General features: G+C 40.6%; 2 protein-coding genes across 2 annotated transcripts in view; one reads left to right on the top strand and one right to left on the bottom strand.

The window, feature by feature from the left end:
- The window catches only part of LOC110975305 (allene oxide synthase-lipoxygenase protein-like), a 46,901-nt gene that overhangs the window by 17,512 nt on the left and 11,657 nt on the right, over positions 1-17,732 (bottom strand). Inside the window, exon 2 of the mRNA XM_022227699.2 lies at positions 5,174-5,234. The gene's annotated coding sequence lies outside the window, so the exon portion shown is untranslated. The remainder of the gene's footprint in view (positions 1-5,173; positions 5,235-17,732) is intronic.
- LOC110975317 (adenosine receptor A3-like) lies at positions 1,249-16,595 on the top strand. Its single transcript, XM_022227711.2, has 4 exons — positions 1,249-1,787; positions 2,271-3,665; positions 12,664-12,856; positions 13,199-16,595. The coding sequence occupies exons 2-4, from the start codon at positions 2,787-2,789 to the stop codon at positions 13,366-13,368; spliced, it is 1,242 nt and encodes a 413-aa protein (XP_022083403.1). The 5' UTR covers positions 1,249-1,787; positions 2,271-2,786; the 3' UTR covers positions 13,369-16,595.

Below are 17,732 nucleotides of genomic sequence, written 5' to 3'. Positions count from 1 at the left end.
GAGCATTTTATGGTGTTCCCAGCGTTCCAAATCTGACACTAAGTATTTTTACAAACTCAATATAATGTTCTGACACCGCCATAATAATCTAGACTGCCTGCCTGCATAATATCCACCAGTCTTAAACTAGGGGCTTTCTTTGTGAAGCTGCTGTTTTCATTACATCAACTCCCAGTGGTGCTTGATATGTACAGACACTTGCAAACTGTGAGGCCAGGCTTGGGAGATCGGCATGGATTTCATTAGTTGCACAAGGCACGTCGTTGCAGCCATCACTTCAAGGCATCTCTCTACTGCGTCTTGTCCAGCAATCACGCGTTCCTTGAGGTGTGACCACTGTCTGTGCAAGCTTGGTTGCCTCTCTCCTCATCATAACACTCCAGAACAGAGAGGCACTCTTTGAGTTTAAAGACATCTTGGTCAGGATTTGAAGTAAAGGGGGTAAATTAAAGACGGTATGAATCGCATGATGTCGTGGCTTAGTTGAAGAACTCTGACTTATTGCAGACAAGAACGTGACAAGGGTTTGCATCTGAAAAGGCGCGGTAGCTTGTTTTGAAATGATCCGGGTTTATTAAAGTACACAAACCTACGGAGTAAAACACGACAAAGCTAACAGTGAGGGGTATCATGCCTCAAGGGCAACCTGCTTTAGCATATGAGCGAACGGTATCAACTGCACACTTAACGAGTGTATTAGAATATATGTTACACAGATAAACCACATGCCATGCTCGTAAATGTTATCAATAAATAGGCATATGAAAAAAGGCACTTCTAACCCTCACTGTTAATGTGTTCCCTTGACAGCCTTAGTGCAACGCAACCCGGCAAATGTGTCAGAGACATATCTACACATGTAGTGAATCTGTCGCCCTCCAGGTAAATCTTCCCCCTGCCTAAGCGTCACTGCGATCCCCCGGTAAATGAGTCCGCACGCAACGTCACAAGTGTACCGCCCAGACTATGCATTTTTACAGCCAAAATAAATGCACAATCGGTGATAAGCGCCACAGAGTCGCTAATGAATATTATTTCACCGGTTAACGTGTCCGAGGGGATAAATCTGGCTATCTGTACCCTGTCTAAAGGTAAAACTTCCTCCACTAAATATGTCCCCGTGCATCATCACAAGTCTAGTACCCAGGTCAAAATAAACAGCTATATCAACCGCCGTAGAGTCGGTAAAACAAATCATTTCCATCAACGCGGCCAGATCGTTCACCAGTACTTACTGTGCACGTTAAGTTGAACCAGTTGCCATACCTCTATTCCTATATGTTCAGAGAACGGCTCGTAGGTACAGCCCATGAGAACGCAGCGTCGTCATTTAGGGTCTGAGTGCTGTTTTCATTTCGTTTGGACTTTGAAACTGGACACCAGGCGCTGAAGAGAGGAGTACAGACACTCTATCAGCGTCATACTATTCGTAGGATGCCCAGAATTGGGAAAAGCGAATACAGCGACAGCAGTTTGGCTCAGAAGAACTCCTTGGTTTTATGGTAGCTGCAAGATGAGGAGAGGCGTCTCACTGGTGATATAGGGAAGATCACGTATCATCTTTTGATCAATGAACGGGTCTGCGTGCGCTCCAAATTGGCGTTACGGGACCCCTTCATCAGATGTAGTCGATCTTGTGTTCGGCATATGAGCTTGTTGTTTCAAGAAGCAAAGGCACGGGTGGCTAGAATGCTGGAACGCAGTGCTGCACATCTTGCTTTTGGAAACTGGCGAGGATTAATCATCTTCAGTACTTGGAACAGTGGCTGGATTTTTCATCACTCTAGGTGTGTATCAACTTATTTCAGTGTAGACGGTACTGAGTCCGTATCAACAAGAAGACACTATGTATTGACTGATTGAACGATATCGACAGGACTATCTGGTACATGGCAAACAGCTAAGACTCATTATCTTAATACCAACTGTATACAATAATACCAATTTTCATAGATACAAAGTCGCGCAATATGGCTGACTACAATAGCAGCTTTTATACGAAATGACTGTGACTGTGACATGTTTAACAGCCAGAACCACAATTTATTGGAGATATTACATGTATTCGGCATTCGGTTTACTTAAGCAAAGGCAAACAGGTCCTGAAGAGCACGGGCAGGGTTATACTGTATGCAAAGGGCTTTACCAGTATACCGATCTTCAGTTGTCAACGTCCACAAAGTTAGCGGTAGTCTTTAAATCTTTGAATATTATTACTCTCAAGAAATCTCCTTTCAAAAATATTTCCAATCTGTTTATTCCATTTTCAGATGAAGTATGGCCTGAAAAACGATCACCCTGCATATGGAATAAATATTTGAAATGAACTTCTTAATCAACCGGCAACAACTTAGCAAACACAGCCTACCAGCAAGAGATAAAGCTCTGGCTCTGCTGCATACCGGCAACAATTTAGCAAACACAGCCTACCAGCAAGAGATAAAGCTCTGGCTCTGCTGCATGGATCTCAACCTAGACTGGGTGTTGTGAAATTTAAAGTAGCTTTATTCGATAAAGTGATTATGTCAAGAATTTGTGAGGGATGTAATTTGCTTGCGCTCCGCAGTGGCGAAGGGATAATACGTTGAAGTGGCACTCGGAGTGAAGGCTAATGTGTTTGTTCGCTCCAACTGCACAAGACCGATGGAGCGTCTAATGGTGCATGATTGCAATAATGTTATGGTAGAAGCGGCAGTAAGCTTGTATAGTTGACGGTGTGATGTGCCGTCGACGGAGATGCGGAGGGCAAGCTTGATATGTGGCACTCCTAGAAGATTGTACCAAGAATGGCATACCGTGAGGGCCAGGGATTGGAACAACAGTTTAGCCCGAAGAGACCCGAGACTGATCTGTCTGGTGCACTAAGCTTGACCGTGGAAGCAGTGACACTAATCGGAAATATCTTCCCCACTTTAGTGGCGTTTAAGCTGAAGAGGCAAGCCGAACGCACCGCAACCGATCTCCTGATCGGCTCTTTAGCAGTGACGGACATTATGGCTGTCTTGATGCCTCTACCGGTATCTTTACCCAGCTTTATAGCCCAGGATTCATGGACTGGTGGCAAAAGTGCCTGCTTGTATTATCAGTTCATGGTCTTCTGGCTACAGAACAGTGCCATGCTGCTGGTAACAGCTATGGCTCTCGAGCGTTTTTTGGCCATCTGTCTGCCTATGCGGTATAAAAGATGGACAACAAGAACTCGCGTACGGATTACAATAGCCTTTGTCTACAGCTTCGCCTTTCTAATTTCATGCCTTCCATTCTTCGGTCTAGCACCCCCTGTAGTGCTGGTGAAGGGTGACGAGAACACTGACTCCTCCAAAGCTCTTTGCCGGTCTTGGATATCCTCGGGACCAGACCACTGGCACCAAAGTATATTTCCAATGGTATTAATACTGGAAGGTTGGATCACCATGGTCTTGGTATTAAGTTTAAACACTTGCATCATTCGGCGACTGACAAGATTCAGAAGACGATTAGAATCGTCCGTAATTACCTGTCCGATGAGGCCGAAGGATAGGCAAGCTGAGACAAATTGTGACGGTGCAGGGGAAGCGGTGGCCAGCCCGTCTTCATGCACTGTCGATGGACGCTCCCTACGGGAATTCTCCAAGCTAGTTATCGCGGTTACAGTTCTGTTCTATTGCACCTGGCTTCCTGTCATGGTGAGTATATCGACGGTTGCACTGAACAAATTAAAATTACAGTGTTTTCGCATTATGCCGTCAAGAGGCATCACATTTAATGTTAGCTTATAAGTTCTTTTAATTAGCGGAGACCATTTTTCAGCGTGACCTATCTGTCATATGCAAGCAATCACAAAGCTCAGTGTAGCATCAACTCTATTAAGTTTCTTTTCAACTTTATCCTGTCCAGCAACCTGTATCCTAACCCTAAAGGCAAAGTCAAGAAACAATCTTTGTAGAATACATGACTATTTGGGCGCGGTCATTTGGACATGTATCTCGATATAGGACGTGTGTTTCGCATCAACGATTCCAGTTGTGAATATAGTTCGAATACGGGCCATTCACAATAGTGCGCTTTCAAGAGTTTGAAACGCCTTGACCAATCACAGTGCGCAAAACCTGTCGACAATCTCCAAACGAGAATTGGGTCGACAGATTTCGCGCACTGTGATTGGTCAACGCATTACAAACTCTTGGAGGTGCACTATTATGAAACGCCCGTATTATGTACACGGAAGGATGTTTGTACTATACATCGATACATTTGTTGTAGTTGTTTTTGGGGGGGATGTGATAGTGATTCATTTCTACACACGGCAACTAAAAACGAGAAAAAAGATGTGTTTCAAGCTTAGGTTTTTGTAGAGGCGTCTTAGCTCTCAACGATTCGGTGATCATGATGTAATTTACCAAGGGGCATACACCGTCAACCTTGGGACTTTTTCATCATCTCAGTCAGAGAGAAACTTCAATTTAATTACTACAATGGGTTAGGTATTAAACTTTTAATACTGCACCTCAGCACTAAGGTATAAGTAAATGCTTGGTTTGATGATAGAGATGATAATTTGTGTCACTTGTAGACTAATTTGGGTGAGTGGGTGGACCTTTTGAGAACGCGCTGCCTTGGTTTCTAAATTGGTTTCCACGAATATATTTCAGCGTTTTACTTACTAAAAAATTGGACTCGAAAACGTCTAGATGGAAAAATTATGATTGATGAATTAGATCACGCAATAGGCGCCGTGCAGTCAGAATGACGTGATTAATAATGGCAATTCTGCGTGACCTATACCCTGTCGTGTTTGCACAACTTTATTGGATTTGCGTAAATTACATTTAGGCTTACAGATGTAAGTTAGCCCTAACGCTCCTAAATACTCCGACAGGTGAAGGATTGTGGATGGATGAGGTTCATGAATAGATTGTGAGATAGGACACACAGGTTAATAGCTAATTTGAGTTTCATTGTCATAATAACTGTGGTCTGGCATAATGTGTATTGCTCTCGCACATCTTGTTTTTCCTCAACCAGGCTTCAGAACGTTTCACAGACACAAAAAACAAGCACAACTCTACAACTATAAAAGTATACTATTGACGTCAGTCAAGGGGCAAAAGACGGATGGATGGTAATTTCGGTTTCTGTCAAGTCAGTGATTGACAAGCGCCTAAAATTAACACATTGATTAAAGTTTGCCTACCTGGTGAATGTGAAGCGCAGGAAATCAACTCTTCACTGGGTACATCATCCCGAGGGCCGCTCTGTTTGCAAAACAAACCCAAAGAATGTTGTTATTAAGAGGTTGTGACACAGTAATAGCCAGCCTAAAAGGTGTTCATCGGAGAGCTTAAGCAGTTTTTTCCTCGATAAAGGGAATCTCCATTGCAAAATAGAGGATTTTAACTTTTCAGAAACATTTCAATGTTCTGGATCGACGTTGCTGCATTTTATGGACGGAATCGGCACCTAAACCAAGCCGTCTTTACTCATTTTTGCTTAACACTCATTATTTCACCCCTTCCCCATCAATCTTACCGTTTTTGTATGCCACCGTGACAACTTAAGCTGTCGGAAGCAAAACACCTAAACGAAACATAATAAATCAACGCTTAGCAATCCTGCCCCAATCTTTGCAAAGTCACGATTTCTTTGGGACAAACAAGTTGAACCATAAAATAAACGATTCGTCACGTGCATAATTGTATTTCATACGAAATTCGAGCGAAATGCTGAGGCGTTTGCTGGTTGGTTTACCTTGGTTAATAATTACAAACGGCTTCAGAATAACAGGTGATGGATCTACAAAAATGCTGATTCCATTAACTGGAATAGACTTCAGAAAACTGAATAAAATATGAGACATGATAAACAATAATAACCTATATATACAAAATGTGTTAGAATCAAGACAAATGAGCTGTTTCTTTCTCTAAACAAAAACATGGCTCCTTTCATGCTAAAGAGAGTCAGCCCCATTCTTATCATCTGTAAAAATTCGAAGTTATTATTTACCAGAAAATGCTAAATTATTGAAGGTTTCTGCAACTTTTGAAAAACGAAATGAAATCTCTTGAGGCTTCCTTGAACCCAGCCAACCACTCAGCACCCAAAGAACATTCACCGGGGTAATGCAAGACTGCGATATGATTCATGCCAATGTCTTATTTTGTGAGAGTGGGCTGTAACATGTACCTCAGACCCTTACCCTTCATGTATCTTGTCTGACTCAATCTGAAAGATTGCAAGCTACTGGTAGATGGGATTACACCAGATATCCGGCGTTCATTTTCACAGCTGGATGTAATGGTCAACACGTCTCACCCGTAAACCGGTCAAATCTCTTCAGCTATATGTATTTACCCTAGCCTCGTGCTCAGGCATAGGGTCTGCACTATCTTGACAAGTCCTCGCGGCGCAATGGACTTTGGATTGCTCTGCCCCACTGTTGCACCTCGTCAAGTCTGATGAATGGCCCCGTCCGTCTTTGAAGAGATGAAACACACAGGATCGCTGCGTTGGGAATTCATTGCGCTGGTTGTAATAACGCGGGAATATCACAAGCGTTTTTACAGTCTCAATAAACAAGAACGCGTTTCAAAAATTTGGCTGGCAAGTTTAACAGAAAGGGGGTGTAATGAAAATTGAATGCTTACACGCACAGAAAGTCTCTTTCTTGTCAGGTTTGTGCCTTGAAAATCTATACTTTATTCAATATTGTGGTATTTAATGAATATTAACTTTTGGTGTAGTTTATTGGATACATTTTACAAGCGATTCTCGATATTGGTAAACAACGTAAACAGTTCGATAAGGAGATAAATCTCCTATTCAGTAAAGAGAATTAATGCTTAGTCCCAGGAATGATTCATATTGAAGCTCAAACGTCCCACTTAAAACAGAATCATATTAAAAGTCGAAACACGTTCACGACACCGATAATATCTTATTTTTCTCGCTGTCAACATTCTTAATGTCCTGTTGTTTAGTGAAGCCTGGATAATTATCTGCAATCTAAAAATAAGACATGTATATGTGAACAATTGCCTAGCAACTGTGAAGTGAAGTAGGCAAAGCTCGTCACTGTCTTCTATAAATTGATACGTGTTGGAAACGTTTTTCCCCGTGGATACCGTAAAACTCATGAAAAAAATACATATTCCGTAACACCGAGCATTGGTTTCAAATTTTAAAACAAAAAGCAAAAACATAAAGGAACGGAAGAACCCGACGATATAACATCAGACAATAAACAAACAACTGAAATGAATTAACCGTGATATTATGAATTGCTGTTTGTGGGTTGTTCCTACAAGACGAGTTTAATATTAGTCAGTAGCCCAACATTGCTACGAGCTTCAAAATCACTGTAATTTTCTAGCAACAACCTGATTCCTAATACATTATCCAAGCCAGACAAATCTTTTCCGTAAGTACAAATCTCCTCGCTACCAGCACTGTGTGACAGGTACCTGCTAAGTGACTTATGAATTCATACATAAAATAAACTACATTCTTTTCAGCAAATGTCACAGATGTGTTTAGCATGCTGTTTATTTCTACTAATATGTTACACCTGACATTTCGATACCTGTAGGTTATAAAAGCATGCAGACACGTTTGTCTGTGGGGAGATTATATCTTAACATTATCATTAAAAACACGAGGATTTTCATGGTAAAATGTATTTTCGGTTCAGATTTTAGAACTATGAAACTGGTTCCGTTTCTGAATCGACCAAGGGACAGTATCACATGTAATCGACGTGACTCACAGCTATAGCTGAATGCAAATAAGCTGACTACAGATGGAGCCAAATGCACCCGAGTTGACGCCAATGTAATGGGAGGACTGATTGACTTCCTGTAAGTTTCAACCACGAAAAAATGCGGATGTTTCCTCGATCAAAATTGTCATTCATTTGTAACCTTTCGTTTCAGAGTTCACAACTGATCCACAATCCTTTAAAGGCTGAAGCTTAAAATCTCAAAATCAACTCCAACTGACAGAAAGAGACTGAAATAGCCATGCAATGACGTCATGCGCCATATGGACATAATTTGTTCAAGATTTGTCGGCATTTGACTCACAGGTACATGAATGCACAGGGTATCTGTACATTGCATTTGTTCTCAAGATAAATAGTCACAAAACACACGTTTGTGGCAGATTGGAGTGATTTCTTCTGCGCTGCTTGGAGCCTCGAGTGTCTGGTTAGTGTTAACTGGTTATATCGGGAGTTGGAATTTAATTTAAAACATTTAACGAAGAGGGGAAAATTGCCCGGGCGCCCTTTACGATGACTGCGATCTCGAGTCCGTACACTTTTCTTCAACATTGTGTGGTCCCTTGGGCTTTCTTATGTCTTCAAAAGATTGTAAATGACTTATAGCGAACATTGAAAGCGTTGCTAAAATAATTATCAAGTCATCGCGGTAACAATTGCAAAAAAACCAAAAAAAAAAACAACAAACAAACAGAATATATAATCGTGTTACAATATTGCCGAAATTTGATTGATTTCTGAGATACCGTACATGTACATTTTGGTGGGCAAAATGCTTTCGAACAAAAGCTGATTTTTTAATATTTCACACATATTAAAGTAAGCAGGAAACTAGCATACATATACATAGCAACTGATTCCATCTTCAGTACAATGTATATGTGACGTGGACATTGTAACTAACCGTTTCGATTTGTAAGCTGCAGGACTGATGTAAAGAATTAGCCAATATATTTGTGGAAACTGGAAACATGGATCTAATGACGGCACCGCCCTCTTGTGGGGCTTCATTTTATATCTGATTACCGAACGTACGATTCCTATTATCTAAGACCATCATGTACTATGATGACATAAAGTTTATTCTTAAAATGGTTTACATTTTGTTACCCCGAGCTTTTGCGAGAAAGTGCAGTGTGCTAAACTTAAAGCTGTTGCAAGCGGTTTTATAACAAATCAATACTGATTTCATCATTTGCTCATTTTATGCAAATCTTAGCATTTTTGAACAATCTTCAAGTTTTCTACCGCAAACCTTATTCTTAACCCTCTTTCTACTGGCAGTAAAAACTAACGTCAAGCATAGCTGCATAAAAATAAATAGATTGAAAATAACAGACGGAAAAATGACAGCCACTCAGGCTAAAAAGCCTTGAAGTGACCAGTGGAGATGGCCGAAATATTAGGCCGAGAATAAAGGATTAAATAAAAGGATACAATATTAGGCCTAAGAATAAAGGCAAAGAAGAAAATTTAAGAAATGAGAATAGCGCAGCTGTTCATTCAATTTCCGACATGACAATCAACTTCCGTTGATAATCCTAGGCTTTCGTCTTTCACAGCCTCTTTTAAAGGCGGTGCAATAATGTCTCGTGTCTCGTCAATGCATGGCTTTTTTCACCTGCCATTATTTCATACATACATATCTTTCGTACGTTCGCTGGTGTCGTTAACGTGTGGGCTGCTTCGTCACACACCTCAGCGCTCTGAACTAGTATGCAGATGGGTCTGATTTATTTCAAGTGACGCAAGGAATGATCATTGTAAGCCTTGGTATGACTACGGTAGTACTACCAATTATTGATGGAAAGACAACCATTACAATTATAATTCTGCCTGTCTACAATTATAATTCTCTCGCGTGTCTATGACATGCGATGACCAGAATTAACCCACATATGAAGGTGCAGTAAACTGTTGTAAGCATGTCATTTAGAAGACAGTCCGAGTGAATTCTAGTGTTTTCACGGCCGCATGCTTGGTTTCGTTTCAAATTTCTTTCCCAACCATCGAAGAAAATGGCTGTGTTTGGTTGTTTTGGTTTTGTTTTGCTTTTTTTTTTTAGTTTATTTCGTTTTCACTTTATTTATTTTCGTTGGAGTGGCGCACCATGTGAGGCCGTGCCCACGAATTTATTGGGACCATAACCATGACAGTTTCAGTTGATTTCCTGCTTGCATTCCGTGGGATTAATTTCCTTGAGAACAGATCTGAAACATTTGACAGCTGTTACGGCAATTTCCCTGAGACCAGTGTTTGTCCGAAAATAAATACACATTTTTCATAATACCAACTGTCAACATTATCAGAAGGAAATGGGAAGACGCCCATGTGAAAGGAGCTCTCGGTAACAAAACTTCCCATTTACAAATAGCAACTTAATTAAAAATAAGTGGTTGGTAGAATGTTTATGTGCCAAGAGTATGGCAGACCGTACTAAAGCTACATCACCACATGTAAGGGAGTTCCTGAAATTCTTCTGCTGATTCAAACTGAATCCAATATGCTGCGCGTACTTTTATTACCTTTTCTGTCCCAACGAAGGTCCTAGTTATCTTTCCAAAATCTAATAAACTGCCTATGGTTTTCCACGGCGCTTTGAATTAAATCGCCAGAAAGCAGCCACGAGGAAACTGTATGGTGTGTCCGCTAAGATGCGGATGTCATTCATTATTTGCTCTCCCTTCTTCCAGCATTGCGACACTAATCTTGTCCGCCAGTCGTCACTTGTTTTAGAGTTTCTTATCTGCCTTGAACGCAACCTGCAAACGGAAGACAGATCGTGTCTGACGTTGCAGTAGACGAGAGGAACATCCAGGAAACAGCACATGAACAGCGCCCTCTAGCAAGTCATGTTCCAGTTTTCGCGCCGGAACACCGTAGTGCTTACCAGGAAACTGACACAAGTCGGTCACAATTAATCGATGGAATTGGCGTCCCGCAGTGGAATGCAACCCATGTAATTGAAACGTCCTTGTTTTTTCTTCTCTTTTTTTTCCTATCAGTGTGGATTTCAAGAACGGGACAGAATCTGTAAACGACAGTTTCGAGATTAGTACCGCTGCTCTCGAAATCGCCAGAAAGATAAAAAAATAATAATAATAATAATAAAAAAAACAAAGCAAGGCAGTTCTCCCGCCTGCCTCACTGCGGATTTTATTTTCCCTGACCAGGGTACAATGCACAACTATAGATACAATAAGAAATACTTAAAGAACTATTAGACAGGTTTAATCAATCGACCCTTCTAACAAAGAGGTTTACATGGCATAATATGGTTTGTGTAAGCTTCTGATATCACAATTCACAAACTGAAAATGGAAAAATGAAATGGAATTATTTAGCTACAGCCTATCGTTTTAAAGTGTCCATGGATGTCAGCGCAGGGTGTGTGTTGAAACAACAATATTAAACAATAGACAAACCAGTTTTATAATTGCCCGACAGACACAAAGAACATACATGTACTTTCTGAATCTAAGTATATGTACTGTGATGTGAGGTAATGCCCAATGTGGGATCACTACAGTTTAATACACCATCAGCACGTTCAAGGTTGAGAATGTACGGCAGCTATTTCGAATTCTAGCATATTAAATTCTACTTTGCTCGTCGTCCAGCGCCCAAACAGCGCTGGGAAGGACTGACGGCCTTGCGCAGGTTTTAGTGAAAGAAATACGTCAGACTGGGTCACAGGTAACGACGCACAGAGCATTAATTTCTGCTAGGCGCGCGAGCTCGCTCAATGCGTTACACAAGCGGCGGTTATCAATTCGATATTTTTCTTCTTTTTCTTCCTCACTGCTGACAATATTTTCACTACACTTAACTCGTTCATCATCCAAAATTGATCAAGATAACCAATGATTTGAAATATATCGCCAAAAGACGCGTGATCAGTGATACTTAGAAGATAAATAACCATAATGTGATTGTACCAAATTATTCTACCTGTATCCGCGCAAGCACTGTTGTAGCTTTACTCCAAAGCGTGAATGTAAGATTCAGGCCTCCACGGTCTATGGATTTGTTCAAGCTGAAAACCACAGGGAACTTGCTGTGACGATTATTCGAGAAAAAAAAATCATGGTATGTCTTTGATTATCGTGAGTCTACCTAGGGGTTCTTTGAGCGGCTTATTAGATAAGACAAAGCAATGAAATGCTTCAGGGAATCCTTTCTGTGTAATTATTCTTGGTTTTACCTGCCAGCACTGCACAAATTAAACGTAGTTTTCGCTAATTCCATTTTAATCATGATGATACCTGGGAGCGATCACGCCAAGCACTGAGCCAATTCACAAGAGGCCTGATGAAGATGCTGTCTTCAATTATCATTTCAATGAAATTTCAAGAAAGGGTGAGATGGGAATGAACAAGGGTAACCAATAATCTGTTTGTGAGGCCAGAAATAAATCTTATGATCTTTTGTAAGGCTGGTTTTGTACAAAATGTTGGAAAGTCGAGTAAACAAACGAGACATTTCCGGCCTAACCAACTACAACACGTCTGTCTGTGGTAAACGATATCTCGCCTGGAAATCATTACCTGCCGCACTGCTGTAATTTCTGAAATCCTATACCCTAATGCTACTTTCAATAGTGCCAAAGAGACGTCCATATTACACGCATACTGTCATAACCAATCTCAATTTACCAGCATTAGGTGTACTGCTCTTTCTGGTACTCGTCAGCCATTCAACCCCGCGTAGTTTCGACATCCTGTATTATCATTACTCAACCTATATGTCCTCTTCAATTTCCCTCTTACATTAACCCCTTTCATTTTCCAGCGCCTGTCTTTTAATATGTGGATATAAAACAAACTGACATTAGATCACTACATCAATTCAATGATTTTTTTCTTAATCCATACTTCACTTTTTTACGTGTATACGTATATATGTAGGTTGTCATGACGCTGACGCAGTCTGGTGTGGTTGTCAGTCAACTGGTGGCAGTCTATGCCGTAATGAGCACAACCCTCAATGGACTGCTGAATCCATTCGTGTATGGAGCCCTCAGTCGACAATACAGACAGGGCTATTTCAGCCTGATCAACAGCCTTTGGGCACTGTGTGGCGTGCACGGGAAATGCAAAAGTAAGAATCTGCCTTTTTCGTTTTAAAGAGCGCCATCTGCGGTCTTCAACAGAGCAACGATTTCATTTTGGACTCCTCCTAAGGGAGTTTTGATAAACGGCAACTGGAATTGTGCCAGCAACTGCATGTGGAAATGATACCGACTTACATCTGTGCATAGTGTTGTACGCTTTACATGAAATACTAAAGTCTGAATTTTGCTCCAGTTTCTCTTTCGTAAAGGCAAGATTAAATCCATTTTATTAAGTACATTTAATTGCAAATAAGATGACTGGAACACAAACGAACTAGATGTTCGCAGTAATTGATAAAACATCTTTATAATTTATCTTCTATTTTCAGGATGTGTGTCCTCTGATGCTGAATCCGAAACTCAACAACAAAGTAACACTTCATCGTACAAACAAACCACGCATACCTCGTCAAAATGCATTAATATTACCGTCAACAACACGCCAGATGAGCAACCACATCAAACAAAGAATGTGAATCGAAAGGAAACATCTTTATGAAAATTGGGGGGTGTGGTTGAGTGGAAGAGTTTAGTTGGATGAGGGCACTAATGCTCAAGGAAAGCTCCACCCGTTCTTGGACGGAAATCATACGGGAGCCTTCATTTTATATTTTGTGCTTGAAATGATATCATTATTACTGGTTTCACATTGATTGCTTTATCACGCGCACCTTTATGTATTTTGGCATTAGTCAGTTCCACATACTAGTGACCATGTGGTTTATGCTTGCTATTTCGATTTTCATTACACGGTTGCATCAAACCTATACATTTAGGCACAGGGGAAATAAGGATGTCAAATCTACTGATATTTATCCTGAAGATCACGCCACAAATCGTAGTTCGGCAGGATTCCATAAGCTTCCTTTTCCAAATAACCTACCTTCCACTGCTCAACTGATGTAAGTCGAAAATAATTCCCTTTTTCTAATCAATTTTTGCCAGGCAGGAGGATGATCTTCTTAGCATTAATGCAAATCTTCATGTCTACAACTTATTTTCAATCCAAGAAGAGCTACAGGGAAGGTGTACTGAGAATTGCATGCACGGATTAAAAATGAAGATGATGACTGCCATGGTGTGGTTGAATTTGATTGGCGATGTGTGACAGCTGTAAAGATATGGACGGTGATAATGAGAGTAGTGGTACTGGCAGTGATAACACTTTATTACGGTTTCAATAAGGACGGCAGTTTACTGTCATAAGGGCTATGAGAACACGTATGATAGTAATGATAATGGTGACTGTGATGTAAATAGCCATGCAGATACATAATGTCTTCAATTCTTGTTTGTTTTTAAGACAAACGGATGAATATCAACTTTACAGAGCTCCTAAGCAGAAAGCCTTGTTGGGTAAAATTATGTGCTAATCAAAACCAAACCATACGCCATTTTTGTATTAGGCCTATATCACGCAGTATTTTGCTAGTAACCTGTTTTGGGCATGGGCAAAACCTTTCTATGAAAAGCAAATTTCTCTGCAAAGCAGCTCCATGATACTAGCCCCGGCAATGTTGAATGGGTCTGTGCACGAAATAATATAATTGTATGTAATTGATGGCACATGTAAGTACGCTGGTGAAATGTCACGAGAATTATTATGCGGTGAGATTGAAAATAAGGCCAAAGACAAGGCAATAAAGGATTGTGCAGCGAGAACATCAGTGGGTGGTGTAGGGAAGGTGCAGAAAGGATTAAGCAAGTGAAGAGGTTTCATGTATAATGTAAGACCAGTTGAAATGCGGTAAAGATTAACGTTTAATAAGAAGATGGTATATAGATGTAAATGAAGACCGAATGAAAAGCAGTCACTTTCATGAATAAATGGATTGCTTTCAAGATCTCCTGGCTTACTTCTAGATAAACACTTGTGTCGCACTTTAGTTTCCACAGACACATCATAAGTGCTACAACAAGATAGGTATGGCTGATGCCAAGTTCTGTTTACAGTCTTTCGCCCCCGCAGAATTCTTTTCTTTCTCAGCCAGTTTGGAAGCTTACTGCGGTACGACGTGATTGATTTGGAAGAGGGCACGGAGTCTATGTGGTGAGTCTTTCGAGAAAGTGATAAATGATAGGCGAATAATTGCAAAACAAACAGACAGAGGGAGCTTAAGAACAACAGCAAAGACTAGATGCAAGGATAGGCATGACGATAGCCAAATTGAGGGGATATCCTTAAACAAATGTTGACGCGATTGTGTGAAGTTGAAAATGTGTCAGCAAACAAAGTAGAAGATAATACACCGTCCTGAAAATTTTTAACAAGTTCACAAAACTTTTGTTCAGCAAAAACCCAAGTCCCCAAGATCTCGTGATTAGACATGTGCAAGTTTTTTTTCTTTTGCAAATGTGATAACCTGACCGGCAAGATAAACTTTAATCTGCCTGGACATTAACATTTGGCGGTGACACTGTTGCATGGGAAACCCTCCCAACAGATGCCTGCAGCCTGAGCGATATTGGAAGAGATACATAGGGCGGAAATGAAAGAGAACAGGCCTACGACTAAAGAAAATGAGGCAAAAGGGTTCTAAATAGCAGCGTCGAAAGAATGGAGGTAGTAGACATGGGAAACTGTTTGATTATAGAAAATTAGAAGGGAGATTGTGCGCGTGAGGACGGTGGTGACAGTAAACAGACCTCGATCATGACGAACAGCGATAGCTGTCCGCAATTACTGCTGGGGATAATGAGAAAATGAAGACACGAGGGAAGGATCACTGTGTCCAGTTCGTAAGTGACTTCGTCAAAAAGGCGGACGCGACACGATTTTTTAGGCTCCCGTTGGACAATTGCTGACGTTGCGCGTTAACTTCCAGTTCCATGGTTCCATGTAAACGGCGATCAATGCATGTAACCCTGTGTGCAGTGCATGTGCAGTGGGCGTGGTTAAAACGGAAGTGACGTCACACTTACGAACCAGATTCTGATGAGGGAGATGATGATGATCTATGGTATAAGGAGAACCGATGAGATGCGTTGGGGGTTTATGTCTTAAGACAGTGTGACCATCTTGTTTCAACATTATAAAAGACGTGATGAATAAAAAGGTTCGAAGAAACTGACAGTCGTGAGAAGCTTTTAAATTGTGCATTGGGCGATGAGCATGTATAAGCCTAAGTTGTTTTGACCCTATATATGTAGTTTCCAAACTTATCATCGGTTTGTGCTGGGACCCTCAACATTCTGTCAGACAGACTTCAATGGTAAAATGTAAAGATGAGGATGTTGAAGAGTTGAATTTCTTAATGTGGTATTGAAGGTTATGAGGACAACGTGTTCTAGCGACGATGATTAAATAAGTGGTGGTGAAGAAGGAAGTAAGGGAGATGCTGTCCCTGATGATGGCAGGTGTGGTACTAGTGGTGATGGTGAGGGTGTCAATCGTGATGTGGTATGGCGACAGAAGCAACGATCAATTTAATAACAAACATGAGTTAGTGGTGGCTGTGGTGAGAGTGTAAACTGATGGGCTGATTATGTTAACAGTGATAATGATTATGATTTGCGATGGCGAAAACAAGTATAGTGAGGTGGTGATTGTGGTGGTGGCGGCGGGTGTTATGTGGTTATAGATTAAGTTACGTCTGTTGAATTCTGCAATAGCCATGTCTGGTTTACAATGCTTTTATATCCGTTATGTTCCATCTTTGCTGGGTCAATGTTTCGACAATTTTGTGCAGAACGAAACGACAATAAATACCACAATGAATGAACTTACTAGTGGTTGTGGCATTGTCCGTTTCCGTTTGTTAAAAATGGCTGAAACGTTCCAATGGAGCGTCTTTTGATGACCATAGATTATGCTGAATTTTCTCCTTTTTTCAGCTGAATAAACAACAAACCAAATCCAAAAGATTTACTTAATGTGTCTCCTGAAGACGGACAGAGTACACTGTTCGAAACGTCGAGTTATTCCCCGGTTCTTCTCACAACCACACATACTCAAAGAAGAGATAAATACATGGTGTTACCGCAATCTTTACTATAGATTTACTTAATGTACTCCAAACTTTAGTACAATCACAATATTTCATTTCTTTCTGAACATAGACTCTTCCTCTATAAAAAAGAAGACTTCATAAGGAAAACGTAATGCCGCATTAAAAACCACTACCATACTTTGAAAATCTTAAGTTTGAATTTCTGTAATGCAACATTTTTATATGTACTTATAGGACAACTGACTCCTTAAAGGGGTTTTGAGGTAGCGTTTTACTTTTGCACGAATTACATTGTTATAGGCAGGAAGGCAATGGTGAATCTACGTCAACGTTGGCTAATGAGAACCGACTGAAATGGGCAATTGGCGCCAATACGCAAATACACCGCGTCATATGGCCTTTGTCTCAGCTTTCGAGAGACCATTAGCGATAAGATGAGCGGTATATTCTCAATTTAGCTAGAAATGAAAGGCAATAAAAAGCGTCCTTGGACAATATATACAACTAAGGTTTAATTGGAATGGGTTATTAGCGAATACTTCGGCTACATATCCAAACAACAGTCAATAATAGATAAACAAATAATTGTTTTTAAAATTATGGTTCTAGTGCTGAATGACGGAATTCAGTAGGAAGCCTTAACGTCTTTGTAAGGTTAATTTAAAAGGAGTTGGGCCTATTATCTCTGGGGCTGCATACTGTCATCTAATTTCCAAACAGTGGTACTTCCTACATGTTATCCTCGAACACTAATCCAAGTTTCGTGCACAATCGGTCAGAAGAGAAATCAGATGGATTTACGTCAACTTTCGCCGTAATTGTCTACAGAGTGACTTCACGTCACAAAAATGGCCTCCATACATGTATTTTGATTAAAGAGACCATTATCAGAATTACGTAGAATCTTGGAAGA

Source organism: Acanthaster planci, linkage group LG17 (genome assembly GCF_054643075.1).
Source record: "Acanthaster planci isolate LZ-2023a linkage group LG17, COTS_SCS, whole genome shotgun sequence".
Lineage (NCBI taxonomy): Eukaryota > Metazoa > Echinodermata > Asteroidea > Valvatida > Acanthasteridae > Acanthaster > Acanthaster planci.
Note: the sequence above shows the minus strand (reverse complement) of the source record. Positions and strands in the feature narration are given on the sequence as shown.